Genomic DNA, 24,661 nt, shown 5'->3' with positions numbered 1-24,661 from the left:
GGAATGAACTACCCCCAGAGATCCAGACTCTACCCACTCTTCCAAAAGGCTGTCAAAACCTGGCTATTCCGGCAGGCCTGGGGCTGTTGACCTCATTACTGAGGTCCAGCCCTGACCAGATTGGATGCATGGTGAGGTTTTAATCTGTTTTCTTTGTTTCTTTTTTAATTTTTAATTTTTTATAATTTACTTCTTTTCTGTAAGCCGGAGTCCTCCGGGATTGGGCAGCCTATAAATTCATTAAATACAAAAACAAATACAAATACTTTTACTCAGAAATTTTCTCAGTGAATCCTGAGGGCTTTGTTCCCAGATGAGCTTTTATAAAAAGCTTAAGCAGAAACATTCTCTTTCATGTGATCTGTATGTTTTTCATAATGTTATCCAGAGTACAGGAAAGAGCTCACATTGTTTGGGTGTGTCTTTGAATTAGTGCTCTGCGAGTGCCTTAAAAAAAGAATTACTTACTTTGTATTTCATTGCCTGTTACTTAACAGCTTTATTCTTTTTATATTCAAAATATAACACAAAGAAAGAATAGCACAAGAAATAGGAAGACCATGTTGAATAGTTTTCTGGCTTTCCCATAACAGAGATTTTGTCCCTGTACACCATATGGTAAGTCTGCTAATACTTGATTACTTGCATTTACTTACATTTGCACACTGTTAGGGCTCACAGATCAACAACATTTCTAGTACCATCATAGATTCGGCACAATACCCCCAGTTTTAAAAAATAAAAATAAAGGCATGAATGCTGTGATTTTGCAAGATTCTGTGTTAGAAATATTGATGAGTTTTTAAATATGTGTGCTATGTTTTGCTATTATGGAGACCATATTAACCATAGGTACTGTGGTTCCAGCCACTGCTAAAGTATTTTTCAAGTACAATTTAACATTTATTTATTGATCCTCCTCTTGTATGACTTTACCGGGAGAGAAGTGACATTTCTTGTGTAACAGAGGGGTAGGATATTTCCTTCATTATGCCTGGATAACTGTTGCTAAGGCTGCTGATTACCATGCATAGAAAGCTAGCAAAGCCCTAGGTCCTCAAGAGGTACAGATTGCTCCATTGATTAATGACATAATCCCTAGGTACAATTTGGGGGGAGGGGATCAGATGTGAAGATAACCTTGAAATCATCATGATAATGATGGATCTGTCCTATTCAAGTACATATGTCACCCTATCTGGTGGCAATTTCTGTCTAGCACTGGATTTGCTTAATTCCTCTTTAACACTGCATTTGAGTTTCAGCCAATCTAGGTGGAGTTAAATTATGAAGATGAGAGGTTGTCTAATTTATTGCTGCTAAGCATGTCATCACCAGTCCTGAAGGTCATGCTGTATTTAGTTGTTCATTACATTCCAATGTGCAAAGCTGCACCAGCTGTTTAATTCCCAAAGAGCACAAAGGGAAGAAAATTCTCTATCATTCTCATTTCATCTCCTACATACTGCTTTGCCTGCACAGTATGCAACCTGCTATGTGCAGTACATATGCGCTTGTTCACACTTGCTAAACTACTTATTGCTACCTGTTAGTCTGACTATCCCTCCCTGTTAATTCAGCATTATTAGACAATGGGCACGTTAACGATGCATACATTTAAATGAAATTATATTGCCTGTCTCTTTGACAGTAATAACAAATCTAACTATTTTGTATGCCAAAACTGGTAACGCTTTGTAAAGCTCTAGACAGCAAGGCAGTAAAAGAATGCTGCATGCTAGATGCATTTAGGCATGCTTCCTTCCTCTCTTTAATATATAGATAAAGGGCAATATAGCAGAAATCAATATTGCAATATTGCCACGTCTTCTGTGAAGGCTGCACCCATCTCAGAAGACCCTATGGAACATTTTAGGGGCACAAAGCAGGGGTGAAATTCAGCAGGTTCTGCCAGGTTCTGGAGAACCAGTAGTGGAATTTTGAGTAGTTTGGAGAACCAGCAAATACCACCTTTGGCTGGCTCCAGAGTGGGTTGGGAATGGAGATTTTGCAGTAATCCTTCCCCTGCTATGCCCGAAGCCATGCCCACAGAACCGGTAGTAAAAAAAATCTGAATTTCACCATTGGAATAAAGCATCCGTAAAATGCTGTATAAAGGAGAGCTGCACAGAGCACAGAGCTTCCAGCAGCCAAGGAAGAATGAAGCAGAGTGGAGCAGGAAAGGTCTGGGTTAGAGATGCTTAGGTATATTCCCCTTGTCTAACATAGACTGGAATCAAGTCACTGCACAAAGTCCCAAGGAGTGGCAATTGCTGCAAGGCTTAAAATATAACCGACTGCAAGAGCCGGAAACACAGCATCAGGTCCAAAGGGATGGTGCTTCAGCAAGTTGCCGTCGAGGCGCAGGTAGCGAAGACGGGCACATTTTCAAGATCTGAAGATGCTGCATGAAGAGAGACCAGAGAAGTGGGGCATATCCCGAGTCCCATTGATATCTGAAGGCAAAAAAGAAAAGGGGAAAAAAAACCACCGTTAAGTAATAAGCCAGGGATAGGGAAGTTGCACAGTACATCAGTTTCATATTCCATTCTTGCTCTTTCAGCATTCAATATTAACTATTGACAGAATTATTCAAATACAATATTGCATTATTCCATAGTCCCTTCCAGTTTAAAGATATTTATAATTCTACTGCTGTGTATGAAATCATGGAAGAAACTTCCCTTGCCTGCAGTAGACAAAGCCTTTCCTATTCAGTTTTTAATTCACATGGGTTTTTTCCACATTCATTTAATAAAGGGTCTATATAGATCACTCCTCAATACTGAGTGTCTACAAAAGTGGCCAAAGTATTTGAGTTTCATCTTCAGGATCTGGAAATGTGCAGTGAAGACCAGGGATAAACAAGCTAGTACATGCACTATCTTTGCTGTAACTTTCATTATCCCTTCTCTTCCTTCTACAGACACATTGATGGAAAACTGTACTACAGAGCCTTTTGTTTCCATGAAGGATTCCTACATATCTTAGAATTCTAAATTGTGCACTGAACTTTCAGGAATATAAAGGTTTCCTGTTGCAGAACTCCACAGAGTGAATGAAGATGGAAAGAAAAGTAGTATCATCATCTTTCTTCATATCTATGCCTTACAGCCTAAAACAACAAAATATTTATGGACTGCCTTTCTAACAAGTATATTTGCTACATAGTATACTTACCTGAATATTTGTCTCCAGTGTGCATTTGATTCATATTTCATTATTAGAATACTGTTACAATGAGATCTACATTTCTACATCTAAGAGCCAAGGTGGCACAGTGGTTAGAATGCAATACTGCAGGCTACTTCAGCTGACTGCTAGCTGCAGTTCAAATCTCAAGGTTGACTCAGCCTTCCATCCTTCCAAGGTGGATAAAATGAGGACCCAGTTGTTGGGGACAATAGGCTGATTCTGTAAACTGCTTAGAGAGGGCTGTAAAAGCCTATGAAGTGGTATATAGGTTTAATGTTACATGTTCAAAATTATAAAAGACATTATTATGAATGATATTGATAACTCAGGAATTTGCACTGTTCTCCTTATAGAAACCAAGTTGGCTATTACTGTACCCTTAGTATAATCATCTTGGAATCAGTCAAATGCTTTTATTGACTGTCTGCAATGTGGGGCAAAACTAAGAGAAAGAGACAAATGGGAAGGCCAAAAAATGGATCGCTCTGACGTCTGAGCCTTCCACATCATGCTTGTCAAACATGGTAAATTATATAATCTTCTAACCAGTATGATGTTATGGAGCTGAAGTGCAATAAATGTGCAGGACATTATTTTATACAAGATACAAGATTATGCCATACTGACCATATAGACCAATGAACAAGTATTCCAATTGAAAAGCCACATTCAAGCACATTATTAATAAGCTACAGGCTATATTGGACAATGACATTCCACTTTCTGGGATAGAGTGGCAGAACCCCTATCCACATATAGATAACCACCCAGTTTGAAGCATATTCTCACATGCAATAAGAAACACAAGAAAATTATGTTAACAAGCAACAAGACTATCTAATAAGCCCAGATGTCTCTTTTACACTAGCAGTGCCATACAGATCCCAGCAACTTCACACATAGATTAGAGGCACCATTACATGTTCTTCCTTTAATGAAATTTATACCATCATCTGCCAGCATTGCCCCCCTGGATTCTACATAAAACAAACAGGACAAACTCAGCACAAAATAGCAATAGCAACAGCACTTAGACTTATATACTGATTCACAGTGTTTTACAGCCATCTCTAAGTGGTTTACAAAGTCAGCATATTGCCTCGTACAAGCTGGGTCCTCATTTTACGACCTCAGAAGGATGGAAGGCTGAGTCAGCCTTGAGCCAGTGAGACTCAAACTGCCAAACTGCCAGCAGCTGGCAGTCAGCAGTATTACCTGCAATACTGGCATTTTAACCACTGCACCATGACTCAAAATAATGAAGAATACAGTTTAACATCAGGATGAAAACAAGCATAAAATAATTACAAAACATTTCAGTCCCTCAAGACGTTCAATTACAGATTTAAATAACCTATTTTGGAAAAAAGAAAATTAAATAGTGTACTTGAGTAAGAAAATTGTTGAACTCACAAAAAAAAAATACCAGACTATCTCAGAACAAATCAACAGTTTTTTAAAAACACATTATAATAGTTAATGGAGAAGGTATTGCTAATCTGTTTTATATGTAACTTGCCTAAGCATAACCAATCTGTTTATCCTGCCCTTTTCCTCCCCTGCCTTATTCTAATTTAACTCCTACATGAATTTAGATGCTCTGTGATAAAATGAGCTATAATTCACAAAACCTATTCCTTTTAAATCTAAGTCAATGTGAAAAGCGGCTTTTATATATATATATATAAGTATATATATATAATATATATATATATATATATAGATATATATATATATATATATATATAATGGTTTTATGGTATTTCAGACTTCGTTACAGTTCAGCACCAGTCATGCTGGATCGATGGGCATGCTAGCTGGGTTGGTAACATTTGAAGCATTAAAAGTTTTCACATCTGTTGTAGAAACATGGCTCTAAGATAGGGGCACAGAACCTGCAGCTCTTTGGATGATGCTGAGCTGTATACCTAAGCACCCTAGCCAGTACAACTAATGGTGAAGGAAACAATTGAAGAGGTAAAAAATATTTGTTTCCTGATCTGATAACATATTCCATATTATCATAGCAGTATGATAGTAGACCATATCCATGCACAAAGAGGGTGGGGCGCTGATTGAATTGATACAATGCCATCTTGCAGATTTTTACTGGGGGTGTCAAAATCTGCAAGACAGCATCATGGTATCATGATTCCAACCCCTTCATATGTGTGAACACAATCCATGCCAGATGGTTTGTGTTCATTTAGATTTGATTGGCTAAAGATATTTACATAGTTTTTTCAGATGGATATACCTATCCTTTCTTTTCTTATTCATTCACATAGAGGAAAAAATAAGAGGAAGAAGAGGAAGAAACCATCCTACAGCAAGCACTGGGAAAGCCTCCAGGACTTCCGAGGTCTGTTTCCAACACATTGGCTGGGTTGGGAATGACAGCAGTAGTGGTAATTCTCCCCTCTCCCTCTTTCTCTCTACTTTGCTCTGCTTCTGGTATACCTCTTATTTGGGCCCTGCTTTTGGATTTGTTTGTCTGGACTGCAAAATATTGCATGACCATTAAACATAACAACAAATAGGAATAGGAAAACTTTGTTTCCAGTAAGTGGTCATCCAATTTTTTTTAGCACATTAAAGATAATCCTACCCTGTTCAATCAGCTTTGTTAAAGGCATGGAGCAATCAAGGTGTAGCCTTATTACATTTACGTCACTAATATTAAGTACATTTTGTATGATCTTAAAAGGAGGTTCCACAAATTCCACAAATTATTCTTATTCACAGCTAGCATATACACCAGTGATTCAAAAGGAGTTGTCAGTCAATCTCATTATATTGGAAATAAAAAAGGATGAGGCGCAGTTAATTGTATTATATGGATTCATCCCAGTATTTTCCTAATTTTGTTTAATAATCATAGGTTTACTAATATAGCAATACCATGATCAAACAGTATGTTGTGAATGTACGTTTGAATTATACATCTGGAACATGCCGTATTAGAAGATTGCTGGCTTTATCAAGTACTATGTGTATGGAGGATGAGGTGGGGACACAGTAAAATAATTACTTTTCAGTGTTGGAAAGACAATGCAACCCCAGATGAACAAAGTTTAATCAACCACACATGGTTACTTTTGGTTTATGAGCTGCTATTTTCAATATAGCAGAAAAGCTGATTGATATGTGGTCATGGTTTAATGAAGTGTTTAAAAATTAGGCTCTATTATTTCCTTTATGTAATATATATAGCTTGCCTTCAGAAATTATAGGTGCTCCATCACTAGAGGCTTTTAAGAAGAGACTGAATAACCACTTGTCTTGAATGGTATAGGGTCTCCTCCTTGAGTCATGGTGGCACAGTGGTTAGAGTACAGTACTGCAGACTACTTCTGCTGATCATCGGCTGCCAGCACTTTGGCAGATCAAATCTCACCAAGCTCAAGGTTGACTCAGCCTACCATCCTTCTGAAGTCGATAAAATGAGGATCTAGATTATTGGGGACAATATGCTGACTCTGTAAAACCGCCTAGAGAGGGCTGTAAAGCACTGTGAAGCAGTATACAGGTTTAAGTGCTATTACTATTGCTACTGAATATTGATAGAAGACCTCCAAGATCTTTTCTTATTCTGTTATATATTTTTCTTGTTTTCTTTGTTTCTGTTATTATCTTTTGTATTTTCTAATCTTTCCTCCCTTTTTGTATATTAAAACAGTAATATGAAAAGTAAAATTTTAAAAAATTACTATCTGCTGCTAGAAAATGTTTTATCCTTACTGTTCAGACTAATGCTCAGAAACATATGCATAACTTTGTATATGTATATGTATATGCATATGCATATGTACACACACACACATACATGCATACATATACACACACACACACACACATATAAACATATATTGCAATTGTGTTGATAAATAAATAAAGGGAGACTAGTATAGATCTATTTCAAGCTATTTAGCTCTCATCAGTTAGCCATACCCTTACTGGGAATCGAACCTAATTATATATTAATTTTAAGATATAAAAGAGTATTATGATTGTCTACTGAAATTCTGAGTTGAAGTATGATTCAAGTCCTTCCTATATGAGGCCTATCTTATAAGGACATTTTATGGCCTACAGTTGCCAAAAATTTAACTTGAAAGAAAAACCCAAGCTTTTGGGGTTGGTTTGAAGTACAGCGACTCATTATTTTCTTTATTACTTCCTTGTTAAAATGTTCTGGAAGGAATTCTGCATTTCTTAAATACAGATGTTTTCAATTAAGGCAACAGATGTTGGGAACTCCTGCTGAACATATTCCTGGGAACAGGAAGAAAAAATGTTTTATTTTTCCACAACAATGTTGGTGTATTCTGAAGGATACAAACTAATGTATGAAATTACGACGGCTTTACCCAATAGTATGGGAAATATGTCATTTTTAAAAAAATCATATTTAAAGAAACAAAATGTGAAAACTCACTGATATTTTCTCTCTATACTCCTTTACACAGTCACTCATTATTTTAAATTAATGCAAAACTAGTACCCAAACAATTAAAATTGCTTTGATTTGCAGTGCTTTCTTAGCAAAGAGAAAAGTCTTAGGAAAATAAGTCAGTCCTACAAGCCAAAATCTATTAGCTATAGATTGACAGAAGCACAGAAAAGTAAATGGATGGTGCTGAGTTTTTCCCCTCCCGTCCTCTCTCTCTCCCTATATCAAAGAAACATAAAAAAATAATTTCCATTTTTGTTATATGGAAAGATCTAAATGTTTCTTTATATGGAAATAGTACCATTTACATGGAAAAGAACAATTTCCTCTCAGTCTGACTCCTCTGTACCCACCCACCCTGTTCTTTTCAGTCATCTGTCCTAACAGTCATAAAGTTACAGCTTCGGCAAGATGGAATTTATAATTTCTTGGAATCCCATGGAGTAATGACTTAAGAACAAGGAGGGAAAATAAGATTTCTTACTGAAGTTCCCTTGGAAGCATCAACATAAGTAAGTCATTTTGGAGTTTTAAATTGGATGTTGAGTCATGAGATATCTACCTCTTCCCACTCCCCTTCTCCCCCCACAAACAGGATCTTTTGTAGGTCTAACCAATCACAAACTTGTGCCAACTCACTTTGAATTGAGTTGTCATTCAAGTAGAGGTGCTCCAGCTTGGGGCTGATGTAGGGGATGCTGGTGAGGTTGTTGTATGCCAATGCAAAACCAGCAAATTGGTGATGTTGAAAGTGTCGATAGGCAATCCTTTGTCAGACAGTTTATTATAGTTAGCCTGATGAAGGCCAAATTGGAGAAATCTTTGAAGTAATTGTTGGGGATATTATCAATTTGATTCTCATCAAGAAAGAGCTGGTGAATGGCTTTGGGAACCCCAGGAGGCATCTTACTTAGCCGGTTATGAGCCAGGTTGAGTTGCATGAGGTTCTTGAGCCCCTTGAAAGTATTCTTTTTGAAGTCTCCATTATCCAGCTGATTATGATGAAGATCTAACAGGAGGAGGTGATCTAACTTGCTGAAAACATTTTCAGGGATTTTGGAAATACGATTTCTGCTCAGCCTAAGTTGCTCAGATTGGGAGGCAAGTTGTTGGGCACTTCCTTAAGGAAATTTTTTTCCATGTACAGAAAGACAAGGTTATCCAACTTATGCAGTACTTGTGATCCCACTGAATCAATGCGGTTGTTGTCCAAACTGATCCACCGCAGCCCTGTGGCATTTTTGAAAGATTCTTCAGAGATCTTGTCAATGAAATTGTTTTGTAGGTACACATATTCAGCCCTGGGTGGGATGAGTGGGACTTTTCCTCAGGTTGCGGCTGTCACAATAAATGGCTGAAGGAAAATCTGGGGGGCAGAAGCATTCTCGGGGACAATCAGGAAAAATTGAGGGTGGTCCTGGGGGCAGAGGTGGAGGGAAGTCAGTTGGTTCAACTGGCTCAGGGACTGAAGGACGTGGGCGCTTCTTTGGAGGTTTGGTGCGCCTCTGTCCATTCACCTCACAAATCAGCAAAAGAATGAGTGGGAAAATCAATCTGGCAATCCTCTTCATGTCTAAATAGAACAAGAAGAAAGAGAAGCAAGCATTAAAAATATATATTTCTTCATTCATTCTTTCATTCGATATTAAGTCAATATTTTCCTACATAGACTGTTCTTCTTTTGCTTTGCATTTATGTTTGTAAATAGAATTTTGAGAGCTTGCAAATCTGGTTAAAGACAACAGTTCAAAACATTGGATAACAACAGGCTGGAGAAATTTTCAATGTAAGGTTTTGAACTTAGGAGTCAGCCACTTGTTACAATTTAAGCGTGATCCAACTGGGATGGGACAGAAATTTTGGAATATACAAATGCATACAAACCAATGCAGAAAAACAAACCATCCATAAGGAATGGAGTCAGTGAGAATACTAGTCACATACTTCCAATAGTTGCAGGGAGTTAACAATGATGGGGATACACTACCAATGAGTCCTCTTGGATCAGCACATATAACATACAACACGACGATAGAATAGCATTCCCATATCATGCATCACATTGCCTTCTGCCAGGCCTTGCATATAGGTAGTCCCCGGCTTACAATAGTTTGTTTACTGACTGTTTGTAGTTATAACAACACTGAAAAAAAGTGACTTATGACGGTTTTTCACACTCACAAATGTTGCAGCATCCCCATAGTCAGATGATCAAAATTCAGACTCTCAGCTAATGACTCATATTTATGAAGGTTGAAATGTCCTGGATCATATGATCACCTTTTGTGATCTTCTGACAAGCAGAGTCAATGAAGAAGTCAGTTTCACTTAACAACCATGTTACTAAATTAACAACGGTAGTGACTCAGTTAACTACGGTGGCAAGAAAAATGATAAAATGGGCAAAAAATCACTTAACAACTTCTGTTTCTCATTTCCTGCTTTCCATTATCACATCTCTTCCCTGACTCTATTCATACTTCACAGATGATGGAGGAAGCTGAAGTCACTGTCCATCTCTTTGCTTAGGTTTGGTTTATCCTCATTAGTATGGGTTTTTCTCTCTGAATAGATCTCTAAACTTTATCCCAGGAGGGCAATATGTTTTCCTTGCAGGTCTCCTCCCTTTTGTATCCTATGCTCCAAACAAATGGCTGGGAAATACAGGTAGCCCTGGACTTATGAGCCCAAAATTTCTGTTCCTCCTGGGATAAAGGCTAAAGAAAAGTCCACACTAATGAGGACAAAACAGACTAAAGCAGAGAGATGGATGGTGACTTCAGCTTCCTCCATCATCTGTGAAATGTAAATTGAGTCAGGGAAGCAAGATATGTGGTAATGGAAAGGAGGAAATGAGAAACAGAAGTTGGAAGGGATAGCGATGGTAGTTTGCAGGTGTAGAATACATATAAAAACATAAGCCATCATGCCTTAGATACAAACAAACAAAGGAGATCTCTGAGGCCCTTGGGGCAAATTTTACAAAATAGCAAAGCCACATTAAGAGAAACAGGTTTTTAGTTTATGCCTCCAAATCCAAAACTCAAACTCTTCTGCTAATAATTCAGAAACTGTCTGAATTCCATACTGGAATTAAGAAATCTCATGTTTTCTATAGAAAATATTTCAAGAATACTGATATGGCTTTTTTATGAACTTAGACTAAGTTCATAAAAAAGCCATAAGAGTATTCTTGAAATATTTGCCCCAGCACAAGCTCAAAAGAAGGACATTTGATAAAGGGAGGGCAGAGATATTAATCCATAGCTTGGAACAGATGTTAATCCATAGCTTGGCATAGAATACTGCATGGACAGTAAACCTCTGCATGACCCAACCAATCATTCTTTTGATTCATTGCTCTTTGGCAATCAGGGACCAGCTCCCATGATCACAGTTAGACAAGTTCTTCAGGGTATTTCCTGTCAGGACTCACTATGCTTTATTTATCTTCCTAATTTTAATTCTTCCCATTACATATTATAATCCACCTGCCTCAGGATCCTGGCAGAAACATCTATCTCATTTCAGTGCCTCAAACAGCTTGCTTGCTTTTTGAGACACAGTCTGAAAAAGTTCCTAGATTCACCAAGCTTTCTCTTCATTCTGAATAAATTTCAGAAGCAACCTATCCATCATCCATTATCAACCAAAACATATGACATATGTGGCAAAAGCACATTGCAGGTCAAGAAAAGTTGATCTTGAAAGAGAAAGACTTGTATGGCAATACTACACATTTCCCTGGAATTGCAGCCTGGATAATACATGTGTAGTGGAAATTGCTCCATCAATAAAGCAGTAAGGGCCATGCCTCTTAGGGTTCCAGTTCTATGTCCTATCATTGTCTGCTATGACATCGGCAGGATGGTGCAGCCTGCCTGGTACAGTGATCCCATGGAGGACTAAGCAGAAGCACACTGGCAACTACTGTTGAGATTGCAGGGTTCTTTCTTGTGAATGCATGGAATATGATGTGCCATGAGCCCTTTGCCTCTTGGAAAAAAGTCTGTGGACAGGAAACAGAGACAGGGGGAAAGTAAAATTCGCAATAGCAAGTAGCCAGAGAATGTCAGTGTTCAGGACGTTTTTGTGCTAGGGAAAAAAAAATCTGAAGACAGAATGGCACCACTTGAATGATGGATTACAGCTCATACTTTGACTGCATATCCAGCCCCCATTCCTTGGCAATTATTTATATGTAAGGCTATCGTAATGGAATTTCATGTTGGTGGTTTCATTTTGTTCTGCTCTAGACATCCAGATATGGCCAACGCACTCACAAGAATCTGTGGACTCAGATTCTCAACGTAGTCACTGATTTAGTCACTGAGAAGCAAAGCTGTGACTAAAATGGCCTACTGCCCACAGAGATTTCTTCCAAAAGGTGAAGGACTTATGGCACATGATATTCCATGCATTTAGAAGAAATCTCAACAGTAGTTGCCAGGGTGCTTAGTCTGTTTAGTCTCCATGGAATCACTTTTCCAGGCAGGTTTCATCACCCTGCCAGTATCATAGCAGACACATGTGGGGATGGCTGCCTCCTCTGCAAGGTAATCTCATCCACAGTACTCAGTGATGGAGGGGTATAAAGTTATACAGGTAAGATAAGACACAATCTAAAGCAAGATGTGGAGCGAAGTGGGAATTATTGCAGCAAATCTAACATGGTCCCCTCTCTCCTTCAGAGGCTTAACTGTGTCAAGTACTTCATCCAGGTATCCAACTGGAGCCACATGAATATTGCAATTGGGATATTGTTGTTTGACAAATTAAAACAACATGCCCATAAGGATGCTGAACAAAGAACCATTAGCTATTGTTTAAGTTCCCAGTTGTCCTCTGGAGACAATTTGTTTTGCTATATGTTCCCTTTGGGTGCAAATTTTAATTACTTTAAAATTAATTCTTGTGAATTATATGTCTGAGCAATATAAAGCCAGTGCCTGTATGTGATATGTTTATACTGCTAGAGTGTCATTACTGGGAATTGAAATGTGTGATGCCTTCTCCTCTATCAAATAAATGATGCTGTTCTTTTAAATATGTATTTCCTCCAAGTACATCAACAGGAGATATATTTCTGGAGCTGATTTTTTTTTTACGCCAGTAAAAGATGCAGAGTAAGATGAAGTCAAATAGACATTGATTTTGCTCATGTGGTTATCTCCCTTTCTCGCATGATTTCAACATATCTGAAACATTTTTGACAGCAAATCTGACCAATTTTGCTGATGTATGTCAGATTCCATCAATATGGTATGAACACCGCAAATCTTGTCTATAGTTTTGTTTCCTGAGTTCCACAAAGTCTGAGATGCAAAAGTGCATTGTTTTTATGACAACAGCATTTTCCCTATTTTTTTCAGAGTTGAGAGTGATATCAAATAATTTGTTTATGTGATCTTAAGAAGAAAGACATACAATCATTAGTTTTTATGTTTATTCATACATTCCAGAAGCTACAAGAATGATCTACCCCCTCCTGATGTCCTTGCTTTTACAGTATCCTTCCATTCTTAAAGCTAATTTCATTCCAATAATTCATGTTAAGATGTGATGCTCTTTCCCTACAGAGTTAGCAATATTAGTTAATAGAAAAATATCAGGTTTTATGTTCAGTTGCTTTACATTTTTAAACTTAGAAAATACTTGTAATTTGGATTGTAGTTAACACATGAAAAGTGTTTAAAATGGTTTTTATTACTTTAATGAAATAGAATCGACTTCTATTTCATTAAATAGGTCCACTTCTTATGATCTGGAAAATCCATCTAGCAAGCTTAGCTGCTGCAGAAAAATACCCAAATGTTTTTTTTAAAAAACCAAATTGATACGGGTAAAAGATAAACAATTTGCCCTAGATTCTGGGAATGAAGGTGATGTCTGATTTCCAAACTAACAACATTATTCCTTTTAATCCACAGTTCTACCTCTTTGAGGATTGCTCCAAAAATAATTTTTCTCTTTCCCACTTCCAAAACAAAAGGTATGTTTTGTCTCTCTTTCAGACTTCCCACTATGAATGCATTCTCCATTTAATAAACAGATATACATTTGTACATACTTTCTATATAATATTATCCAGTCAGAGGCCATCATGCTCTGTTCAGTCATCATCCAACATACTTCTCATGTTCTCCATTTACTACCCTAAATTTAATAGCCTCCTCACCCCTGCCCAGTCAGGTTTCTACATGCCATCTCATGATGCCCATCAGTTCTTCTCACCAGTCTCTGATGTTGGAACTCTGTGCCACCTGAATCCATCCAAGATTGCCCACCACTCTGACTATGTTAATTTTCTTTCCTTTTCTTTCAAGTTATGTTGCATACTGATAGCTGTTGCATGTCATTATCATATTAGATGTTCTTAAATATTGACTAAATCTCAGTTACTGGAGAACCATTAACCTCTAAAATGTTAATACAGCCGCTGTCATTTATAAGTAAGCAAGCGAATAAACAAATATCCATCATCAAATGAAAATTAAAGTAGTGTCATTTTTACTGAAAATTATTCTTAATCCTGATATGGGGATCAAATGTAGCATGTAAATGCATTCAGCCTTCATAATCCATGAAAGTACAGGTGGGTTCAGAGTTTTGTAATCCCTGATCTTTTGTGTTAGAAAGTCAAAATTTAGAAAGTGTGTCTCTAATTGATCAGCTAGATGGGAAAAGGGATAGAAATAATTAATCCTCCCCCACCTCCCCACCCTCCATTCCATTGCTTCCATAGATGTCTTTATCTGTCCTTCCTTCTGCATTTTATGGAAAAGATAAATTGACTTTATCAACTATGCTATTTCTATCTTCAAACCTGAAAACTATGTTTGCATTCTTGTAGCATCCATTACCAGTTTTGCAATTTTCTGAATCCTTGGGAAAGGAACATATTGTACCTGCCTTTTACTAGAGATTTCTTCCAAGCCTGTGAATGAATGTAATTGCATTTTCTTCATTAATGTATTTTTTCACTTTTTCACCTCAAGCATACAGATGATGAATGTGGCTAACATTCTGGTGATACGCTTCCAGTCCTTTCCATCACCCAGGGCTCAAACATTATATTGGGGCTGCCTAAGTCAAACTAGCGCAAACATCTCATTTAACATAGCATTTTCAAAAATATCAAATGATCAGGAAAGGCTCTGATAACTGAGAACATTAAATTACATTCAAACAAATAATTCTGATTTATAATCTCAGCCATGAAGAAAATGAAAGCAAATAAAATCAGCAAGCAAATGTCCATTGAAGTTGAAAAGAATCTATAAGAAGAACAGCAGTTAGCTTCAGCCTGCAAAAAGAACTAAAAAACTAACCTGAATATATGCACCAATCCTTTAATGTTTTCGTTTTGTGCTTTAATTTCCCATGTTTCTATCTCTGGACTTTGCATAATTAAGAGTGTCTTATTTCTAATCTAATCTTGCATCCAGTACAAAAGGTCCCCAGGGGAAAGCTAGAGCCAAAGAAAACAAGTGTGGCAGCAGGAAAAACACAACTCCTTACAAAGACCATGGTGTCTATTCTTCTTGTATCTTGTGTTCCATCATTTGCTCTTGTTCTCTGCTTGTTACATATGCTCTAATTAAGGAGTATGCCAGGTTAAGAGTGCCAGATCTCAGCTTTATGCTGCCCAGATCTGGAAGACCTAATCTGATTCTGTGTGTTTTATATGATGACATCAAGATGGAATTTTGTTACATCTCCCAATTTTGAGTATGCTCTGCTAAACATTTGAGTTTTTCTTTTCTTCTGTACTAGAGGATGACTCCTGCTGCAAAAAAAACCTGATTCAATGTTGATGGATTATTATTTCTGTAAGTATATTTATACTTCGCCTTTCCTTCAACTATGGGACCACAAGACACATGTGTAAGATTTAAAGACCTCTTATTCATGGAATGACTCCAGCTGATGATCGCTTCGTATACTTTTGAGTCATATTCTAGGCCTATGCTGCTACTCAAATATGCTTCTGTTATGCTTTCTGCAATGTCTAATCCATTTAGCAGGAGATCTTTAAGCATACAAAAACATAGCACCATTTTTGATCACAGAAAGGAAAGAATATTACTCAGGCTGCAAAGCTCAAAGCATTTAACTCCTAATAGACATTTCATTTATCATTTAGAGATCTGTGAAGAAACAGATGGGTTGTTTTTTTCTCCAAAAGCTTTCACAACAAACAATTTATAGTCTTAGCAAGACAAAACAATGCTCATGTCCTAATACTTGGAATACCCCAACGCTATGTGTATTTGGCAAATGATAGCATGCATTGTGAAGAAAAGGAAAGTGTATTGCCTGGTTGTGATTATAATGAGTTCAGTAAGGTTTTACTTTCTTATGCTCCTGGAGTTCTCCTACTGTGCATGTAAAATTCCTGATGGTTATGAAGTTAGGATTTTTCTTCACACAAATCTATGTTTTGATAGCAGTGTTGTCAAGTGTTTGTACTGAATCCACATTGCTTAAAAACATCAGTGGTGAAAATGTGTAAAATGAAAGTAATTAATTTAGAAATTCCAGATTATACTAGGAGGTTTCAGTAGCCATTGGAAATATTGTCTGAATGGTTTGTAAACATCATTCAATCTTTGGACATTGAATGATGTCCAACTTTGGACATCATTCAATCATATGACATTGGTTAAAGATGGCCCCCAAAACTTACCTGCCCTGTTGACTCTTGTGAAATGGGACAAAATAGTTGGAGATAAGTGTGCCACAGCTTCTTTTTTCAACTATATCCAATATGGTGGACTCAAGACCCATAAGAGCCATCAACTGCACAGATCCCTATATAACAATCACACTACTAGTACATAGTATCTTATGCTCTACAATATTAGCAACATTACTTATGAATAATGCCACAAATTGGACCCTGGAATCTTTCCAAGTGGAGCAAGCACCCTGTCACTGACAGTCAGGAGTACCCTAAATTGCATGTTCTTTATGTCTGGAAAATGCTACCCCACCCATAATTAATGGTGAAAAATGCCCAGATTTCAGGGATGAGAAGACCAGCTTGAATGTAGCTTGCATTTATTAAAAGAAAGCATTTGACTTCCTGCCACATGATTGGACAATACAATGATACAATGGAAGACACAATTGCTAGACAATGGTGAATACCATCTAGGGGTTTACACTTGTGCAATTCCAGTCATTAGCTATAGAGAGTATTGGAATCAAGCTAGAATCAAGTAGAACTAATAAAAACCTTAGATAGGAAGACCAGAAAAATAATGACAATGAATCATGCCCTTCATCCATGCACTGATATTGACAGACTCTATTTACCAGAGGGGTAGCTGTGGAATGTTGCAAGTACACCAGATATTTGAAGAAGAAAAAAGGGCATTGGTAGAATACAGTATCTGAAGGATAGTGAAAAAAACATATTGAATCTAGTACACCATGAAGGCTTGCTGAATACCGAAAAAACTAAACTGGTGGATAAGAAGGACCCAATGGAGAAATGTCAATGGGGATTCTCAATCATCCAGGTCATAGTTGACCCAAAGGTGCTTTTTTCCAAGGGGCAACTGGATTTTATTAACTTTACTTTGAAAACATTTTGCTTCTCACCCAAGAAACTTCTTCAGAACTGAAGACATTAGACACTACTTAGACCCCATCAGCATGAACAAAATCACCATCAGTAATTGCAAAATGCAGGTTTACATGGAACAGCTTACATCCTGCTGTTCTTTTAATATTATTAACTCTTTAATATTATTAAACAACAACATCTACCTAACCTAGGTTCTTGTGAAGGATTTAATAGGAGGGCAAAAATGGAAAGCCAATCTAAATAGGTGACTGAGGGTGTAACCAACCATAATAATTATATAGCAGTAGGGAGACAGTGAAAAAATTCCTAAAACAGGGAGTTAGAAGTGGATCTCTACCACCAACTACCACTTGCTGGAAGCAAACTCAGTGGAAGAATAGCATCACACCTTCACTCTTAGCTCCCTAAATCAAAATCAATGTGATTGATGGATTAAGACCAGGGGTGGGTTTCAAAAATGTTTACTACCTATTCTGTAGGTTTGGCCTATTTTGTGGGTGTGGCTTGGCGGTCATGTGAGACACCAAAGAAGGGCCAGGATGAATGCAAAATCACCATCCCAGTTTCACCAAGATGTATGATCAATGCTACCTTGGAACTATGCTGAAGTCTGAAACACAACTATTTTAAAATTCAGATTGATGCTGAAATTGAATTCACTTTCACAGCACATGCAGGTTTGAAATACACCATCCAATATTGTATTTTGGTAGAATTAATTTATTCAGAAAATACAGGCATGCAAGAGCTGATACCACAATGTTTCAAATAATGTTTCAGTCATTTTAAGAACAAAAATATTGAAAATTTCTAGAAATGCATTTAAATTGAGCTGAAGGGTTTTAGGGAAATTAAATATAAAGTACATCAATTTAAAAGTTGAAAACAAGAATTTTTCCTCCTTTACTATTTGACCTACTTAAGTTCCTACTTAGTATTTTTTTTCAAAGTAAACTGGGGACAATCTGTCATTTACTGTTCTTCCCCAGTTACTCCTGACCTTCAGTTTATCTCAGTTTCTGCTTTCCTGCCTTCCAATTATGTGCCATTATGAATATGACTTTAGTTTAACCTCTATTTTTGCATTATCTGTCTAGTCTGACTCTAGTAATAAATTTAGCTGGACCTCTGACTTTGATATACATCAGAAAGGAGCATGATAAGAAGCAGAGTTATTCTCTAAGAAATATGAAGGCATCTGGGGTGGGGAGGGAAATCACTGGATGTTACTTGCCCTGGAATACTTGCAGAAACTGTCAGAAAAATCCAACAATTGAAGCCTTTTATCTAAAATTTAAAAATCTATCGCTCCTGCAATGCATATAAACATAGAACTAAAAGTATTGAAAAGCCATGATCTTGCTTCCTTAAGATTTATATCAAGCAAAATGTTTTTTCAACTTGATATTTGTTGTTCACATGATGAATGTGACCAGAAAGAAAAAAAACCTATCTATATGAAATTAAGCAAACTCAGACGCCAAGAAAAAACAAAGATATTTTAATGGATTTTTAAAATTAGTGTTTCTGTTATGCATAGAAGATTGTATTCCAATATTTATAAATATAAGCTAAATAGAATACAGCAGGGGGCATGGCATACAACACTATAATTTATTTAGCTAAATAGCTTAATCTGGATTTAATTACCTTTTGTGTTTATTGAAGTCTAAAACTATATGAGGGATAAAATGAGTTTCCCTAAATATTCCTGACACATGATATGTTTTCAGATAACTCCAATGATAATGGAAGGTACAATTGTTGAAACCCAGCAATTTCTCATTATAGCTTCCTAAATATAAAGGATAATAGATTTTCAATTACAAGGTGCATTTACTATAAAACCTAGGTAGGTGGAATTTAACAACTAATGACATCTTTTGAACAAAATGTTCAAGTCATCAGACAGGATTCCTTATTATGGAGAACAATTTATAATAGATAATATAGATTGGTCTTGGACAGAGTACAAATTTGTAGGCAGATGTCAGTAATTTTAAAAAGGCTCAAACCAACCTGCCTAAGTCAAAACCTGTTTTGCATTTTGGAGTTCTGCTACATTCTAAACAGTGACAGAAAATAGAGAATAGATGGGGAGGGTCCAGTCAGAGGTGGTATTTACTGGATCTCTGAACTACTCAAAATTCCCGTTACTGGTTCTCCAGAACTGGTCAGAACCTGCTGAATACCACCTTTGCTTCCATCCTTCCAAGGTGGTAAATTATGACCCAAATTGTTGGGGACAATATGCTGACTCTGTATATTGCTTAAGAGGACTGTAAAGCACTGTAAACCAGTATATAAGTCTAAATGCTATTGCTTTATTAGAATGAGCAAGTGCCAAATACTTTTAATTGCTCCTCTTTTTAAAGTGGTTTTGGAGACATCTGAACTTTGGACAGATGAATCAAGACTGAAAATTTATGGACAGTTTGAATTAGGACAAAATGATTTAGAGCTGTTTGCTTCTCTCAAGCAAATAAAAAAAATCCTGAATTTCCCCAATCGCCCTGGATTTAGACTTTATCCCAACTCAAGGTGCAATCTTAACACATGGAAGGTAAATATTACTGGTATATGAAAACATTGGGGCTAACAGCAGCCAGGGACTGTTAAAAGAACAGTTAATCACTGCATTTCTTTTACATTCATTTTCAGATGATAGTCACTTCTTCTGAGTTTTATAAATGATCTTCTTTTGAAAATCCTGGCCCTCTGGAGACCAGAGTTCAGTTCTTCTGGAGAGGATCTATTTGACCTAGCCAAAAGGCAGAAGAAGATGTATCCGTGACATTCAGGCAATGGAATTTCCTGCTCCAAGACAACATGTTGACTCTTTCCCCCATGCAGTTTAAATGCCAGATCACCACTTTTTTATTCCAACAAACTTATGGCTTGCCTGACTTCTAGATTGTGTGTTTATGCATAATATGTTGCTGACTATCTCCTGCATTTTTGTGGAGATAGTTGTTTCAAATGTGTTTTTTTAAAGGCAACTGGGCTGTTTTTCCTTGAGAAAGAAGACAATGTTTTGCTTCTCATCCAAGAAGCTTCATAAGTCCTATGTTTTCTTTGTTATTTCTAGTTAGAAAACAATTGTGCTTAATTATACTGTCTATCTCATTTAAGTTGGAAAGGCTGGATGTACGTTTGTAATTGGTAATTGAAATAATAAAATGTAGCTTGACATTGTTCATGACTGATCATATACAACATGTTCATTCAAGCAAAAAAAAAACACAAGTTTAGAACTTTTGTCCCAGTCTGGATATATACTACTCAAATGGCATACAGTGATATCTGAAATAACTCCACTCCATCACCATTTACTATCCTTCAAAATCCTTCAAAAATAAGTGGAACATATTTCTAAATTGTTACCAGTAGTAACAACAGTGCTAAGAACAAAGAAATGATTGTCTTGCTCTGAGCTGTTGCAGGTACCATAAGCACAAGAACCTTCCACATAAAATGGAATGAAATAAAATTATTAATATGGTGGTGATGTCTACAGGTTTCTGGTCTCCTGCAAAAAAGAAGAGAGGGACCAATGGAGTCTTGCCCATTTCATCCCTGCAGCTTTACCAGAATTACTAAAGGGAAGCTGTGAAGCCAACATTGACATTAGTAGGCCTGACAAAGAATACCTGGAACTGGAAAGAATGGTGAAGCAAGAGATCCCTTCAGTGGAGAAAGAACTTATTCCCATGTACTTTAAAGGAGCTTTTCTGGCACCTCACCTCAGCTGATCTAGAAGTAAATTGATTCAGTTGCTGAAGAGAGAAATTGGCATGTGATCAGAGAATTGGTGTGCCAGCCCTGAACGATGCAATCACCTCAGAGATGCCCTCAGATCCAATACAAAGAAATTGATGTTAAAAGAACTACATATAGATGTGCACAATATGGACACAATAATATAGGATCTATGCCTTCAAGCTTTTTTTAATGCACTTTTGATGTTATCTTTCCTTTATTCCTTTACAACTTTCATTTCTTTATTTTAAATATTACCAGTATTTCTTTCATGTTTAAAATCTTAATAAAGTTATTTGAAAAAAATAAAAGGAAATCAACAAGACTGAATGTATTGATCCTGGGGCCATGCCTTTGCTTGTGGTCAGTAAATATGGCCATGCTAGGATTTCCCCATGATTGTAGGTATTTTTCTAAAAGTCCACTTTTTTCTCATACAATGGAATGGGAGCTCCCTGTTTGGTTGTTGCAGCATTAAAACAACAATCTATTTCCCATTCCAGTTGTTAGTCTAAATTAACACCCACAAATTTCAAAATTGTTTGTCTAAGAAGAAATGAGGATATGCAGAAGGGAGAAATAAAGCACCATGGGACTGCGGTCATATTGCATTAACAGAAAGCTTGGCTCCTTTTAAGACATTTTGACTAAGCTGATGCAATACATTCCTGGGACTCTTAAGTAACTGACTGACTTCTTCCATGATGAGATTCTGTATCTCTTGTCTCTCTCCTTTCTAAGTTTGCTGACATCTATCTCACTTTAACCCCAGAATTTTGATTCCTGTTGTTTCCAATAGGAAGATTTGGAAGTAGACACTAATCTTAGCACAAAAATAGTTGTGTGTGAAGACTTACTAGTTATACCATAAAACCTTTCTGTGCTCTGTCTCAGATTGCACCCTAATAAAATATTTGAACTGTGGCAAGCAGCGGAAAAATGTGTGAAAATATCAAAACGCTTTAAAAACATTATTATTTTTATGTATTGAATTTTTCCCCAGCAAAATCTAAGAGTTTTTCATTCTGGCTCCCTTCTCTGCAGTTTTTCGCATACATGAAAAGTATCAAAACTCCATTACTTTACCAGAGAATACATTCAGGCTCAGCAGTGATTTGATGATGGACACTAATTTATATAGGACTGGGCTATCAATAGCTAATAGGGTTGATGGCTGCATCCTGTGTCTTGAATACCAGATGTTAGAGCATAACAGTTTAAAATAGTTTCATTCTTTCTGCATGTGCACCTGAGCTTTCCAAATGCATCTGGGTAGCCATGTCCCATCCAAAATGCTGGTGTAGGAGATGGCTAGGCTGAGTCCAAGGGAGGCGTCAAACACATAATCCCTTCACACCCACAAAATATCTAAGTACAGCCCACAATCAATTTCTTATCTACCTCCAAATTTCTTCAACAGTTAGTGGTTCACATTCTTGTACAGAGCTTAAGCTTACAATAAATCTTTATATACAATTGAACTGTCTGGATCTCCTGATTTCCCTGATGCTTGACATCTGGACTACCTGGACACATGGGCTGAGCTAGCCTTGTTCTTCTTATATTCTTTGAACTGTAGCTCACCCTTAGGGTGAATAAATAATAGGTCCAAATGTTTATGTTACCCAGGAGACTTTTAACTGAAGGGTAGCCAGAGGACAGTCCTCTATTTTGAAAACTTTTCAAATCAAAGGCTTTGAAATTGCCACTCATGTTTCATTCTTGAAGCATACAAATCACCAAGTCAGAATCTTCTCTCTACGTCTGGACTGGACTGTAATACAACCGATTGTCATTGTAAATATGCACACGTGTACATATATGTAAGCAAATGAAAGTTTGCAGTTCTTATTTTAATGCATGTCATCTTTGAGGCAAAATGTAACTGACTATGTTATGAACAAACAACTGCATGTAAAATGTAAATATTTTCATTTAGAGTTTTCCCATAGAAGCAATAGTTATAGGAGAGCTGCTAATCTATTTTGAATTTGTTTAGTTTCGCTTATGATGATGAAAACTGTGATTATGTCATTGCTTCTATATTTATGCAGTTGGCTTTCAATATTATAATACACATTTGTCTACTAGTTTAAATAATATATTGTGAGTTGAACTGCAAATTATAAAGGGTGAAAAGGAAAATTAAGAGTGAGAAGATTGCACATAAACACAAGGTATACATACTAAAGTAGAATCCAGAAAAGGTCACAGTTATATTTAGCTCCTAGTGCTTGAGTTACAAATGACCAACTGCTGTCTCTTGAGTTGCATCCTTCTTTTGAACCATTTACTTAATTGTAATGAACATCTTTTGAATGTAAAACATTAGATTTGGTTCCATCTTCAGAGCAACAGAGTTCTATAAAAAACAAGACATCCTAGATTTCAGTATGTTTTTGTAAGATGATACATTTGTAAGCAATGGCACAGTTATATATATTTGCTTCATAATTATGATGTGAGATCATTATTGCATTTCAATTATGCAGCTAATGTGTTAGTTTGTGCACAAAATGCCAACCCCTGTTGCAGGAATGGGCAAACCTCAACTTGCATATCTTCTTGTAATTATGCTCCCAAATGGTCATTTCCCCCCCCACCCCCCAAATAAGAAGGAAATACAAAAAAAAGTCAACCTTTTGAAATTTAATATTTAAGAGACTGTCTGAAACCACAACAGTACCATGAAATTGTGTGATGTTATGGTGCTTGGGTTTTTAAGCATGGAAATTGGAATAGGCTGCTTCCCAGAACTTGCCAATTTCCATTCCTTTTTTAAAAAATGCCAAAATGGAAAAACAGTCAAACCTGCCAGTACAACTTCCTGTGATATCATTGTTAAAATTAATCTCATGTACAGTCCTGCATTGGCTTGGGAGAAATTGTAGCCTCTTGATTATGTCCTGGAAAATTGATCCCTATATTTAGACAAGTGTTGGCCATCTGGGGTGTAGGTCAACTTTTGGTATTTTGTTGATTTATTTATCAGTTAATCAGATTTAGGAACCATCAATTTCCCTCATAGAGAGTTTCTGAGCAATGTACAAGTAAATTTTCATGGTCTGTTGAGATTGCATCTCCCTAGAATTCTCACTCAGCATGGAGAAATCATATTGGTGAAACTGGTCTAAATCAATGGGATATAAACAAGTAATCCAAACAAATTAAACATATGCTAACAGATCTTTGCTGGATACTTCCTTTATTAAAATCTGTATTTTTAAGGTTTTAAATGTCTGACTTATCACAGTCATATTTAAAGCATATATTCAACTAATTCCTCTTATTCCAAGTGATCCTTAAATGATTTTAGTAAGATGAATTCTACATTTATTGTTTTACTTAGTTTTAAAATGCAATAACAAGAAAATAATTGACTGATTTTGTATGTTTTTATTTACTTTAGTATAGATTTTTTAAATTCCCGTATGTCACCAGGTAACAAGTTAATGGACAATGGAAGAACCAACTTTTGCTTCCCCTCCCCTGCCCCTCTCCTATTTTTCTTTGTTTTATGAGCGTTTTTTGGCAAGCACTTACATTCTTCGGAAAAGCTACTCCTATGATGACATCCAATCTCTGCATTAGCCAAGATAAGTGGATTTTCAGGTAGAAATAGGGCAGGTATGACAACTGGCAAAGTTCTGGGAAGTTTT

The 24,661-nt window shown here is 36.7% G+C and overlaps 1 protein-coding gene and 1 long non-coding RNA gene across 2 annotated transcripts in view; one reads left to right on the top strand and one right to left on the bottom strand.

Annotated features, from left to right (window-relative positions):
* Positions 1-2,014: 2,014 nt before the first annotated feature.
* The window catches only part of PRELP (proline and arginine rich end leucine rich repeat protein), a 30,823-nt gene continuing 8,176 nt past the window's right edge, over positions 2,015-24,661 (bottom strand). Inside the window, 9 exon segments of the mRNA XM_032218959.1 lie at positions 2,015-2,340; positions 2,342-2,378; positions 2,381-2,438; positions 2,440-2,456; positions 8,288-8,368; positions 8,371-8,442; positions 8,445-8,741; positions 8,744-8,972; positions 8,974-9,221. Of these exon segments, the coding sequence (XP_032074850.1) occupies positions 2,283-2,340; positions 2,342-2,378; positions 2,381-2,438; positions 2,440-2,456; positions 8,288-8,368; positions 8,371-8,442; positions 8,445-8,741; positions 8,744-8,972; positions 8,974-9,219 (1,095 nt within the window). The 5' untranslated portion in view covers positions 9,220-9,221 and the 3' untranslated portion in view covers positions 2,015-2,282.
* Positions 2,712-21,168, top strand: LOC116509699. The gene is made up of 7 exons (XR_004255524.1): positions 2,712-3,076; positions 5,484-5,557; positions 8,020-8,160; positions 13,579-13,640; positions 15,425-15,480; positions 19,619-19,806; positions 19,905-21,168. It is a non-coding gene; the product is annotated as an uncharacterized LOC116509699 (long non-coding RNA).

The sequence above is a fragment of the Thamnophis elegans genome, chromosome 5 (assembly GCF_009769535.1).
Source record: "Thamnophis elegans isolate rThaEle1 chromosome 5, rThaEle1.pri, whole genome shotgun sequence".
In the NCBI taxonomy this organism is placed as follows: domain Eukaryota; kingdom Metazoa; phylum Chordata; class Lepidosauria; order Squamata; family Colubridae; genus Thamnophis; species Thamnophis elegans.
This window is presented reverse-complemented; position numbering and strand designations above follow the sequence as displayed.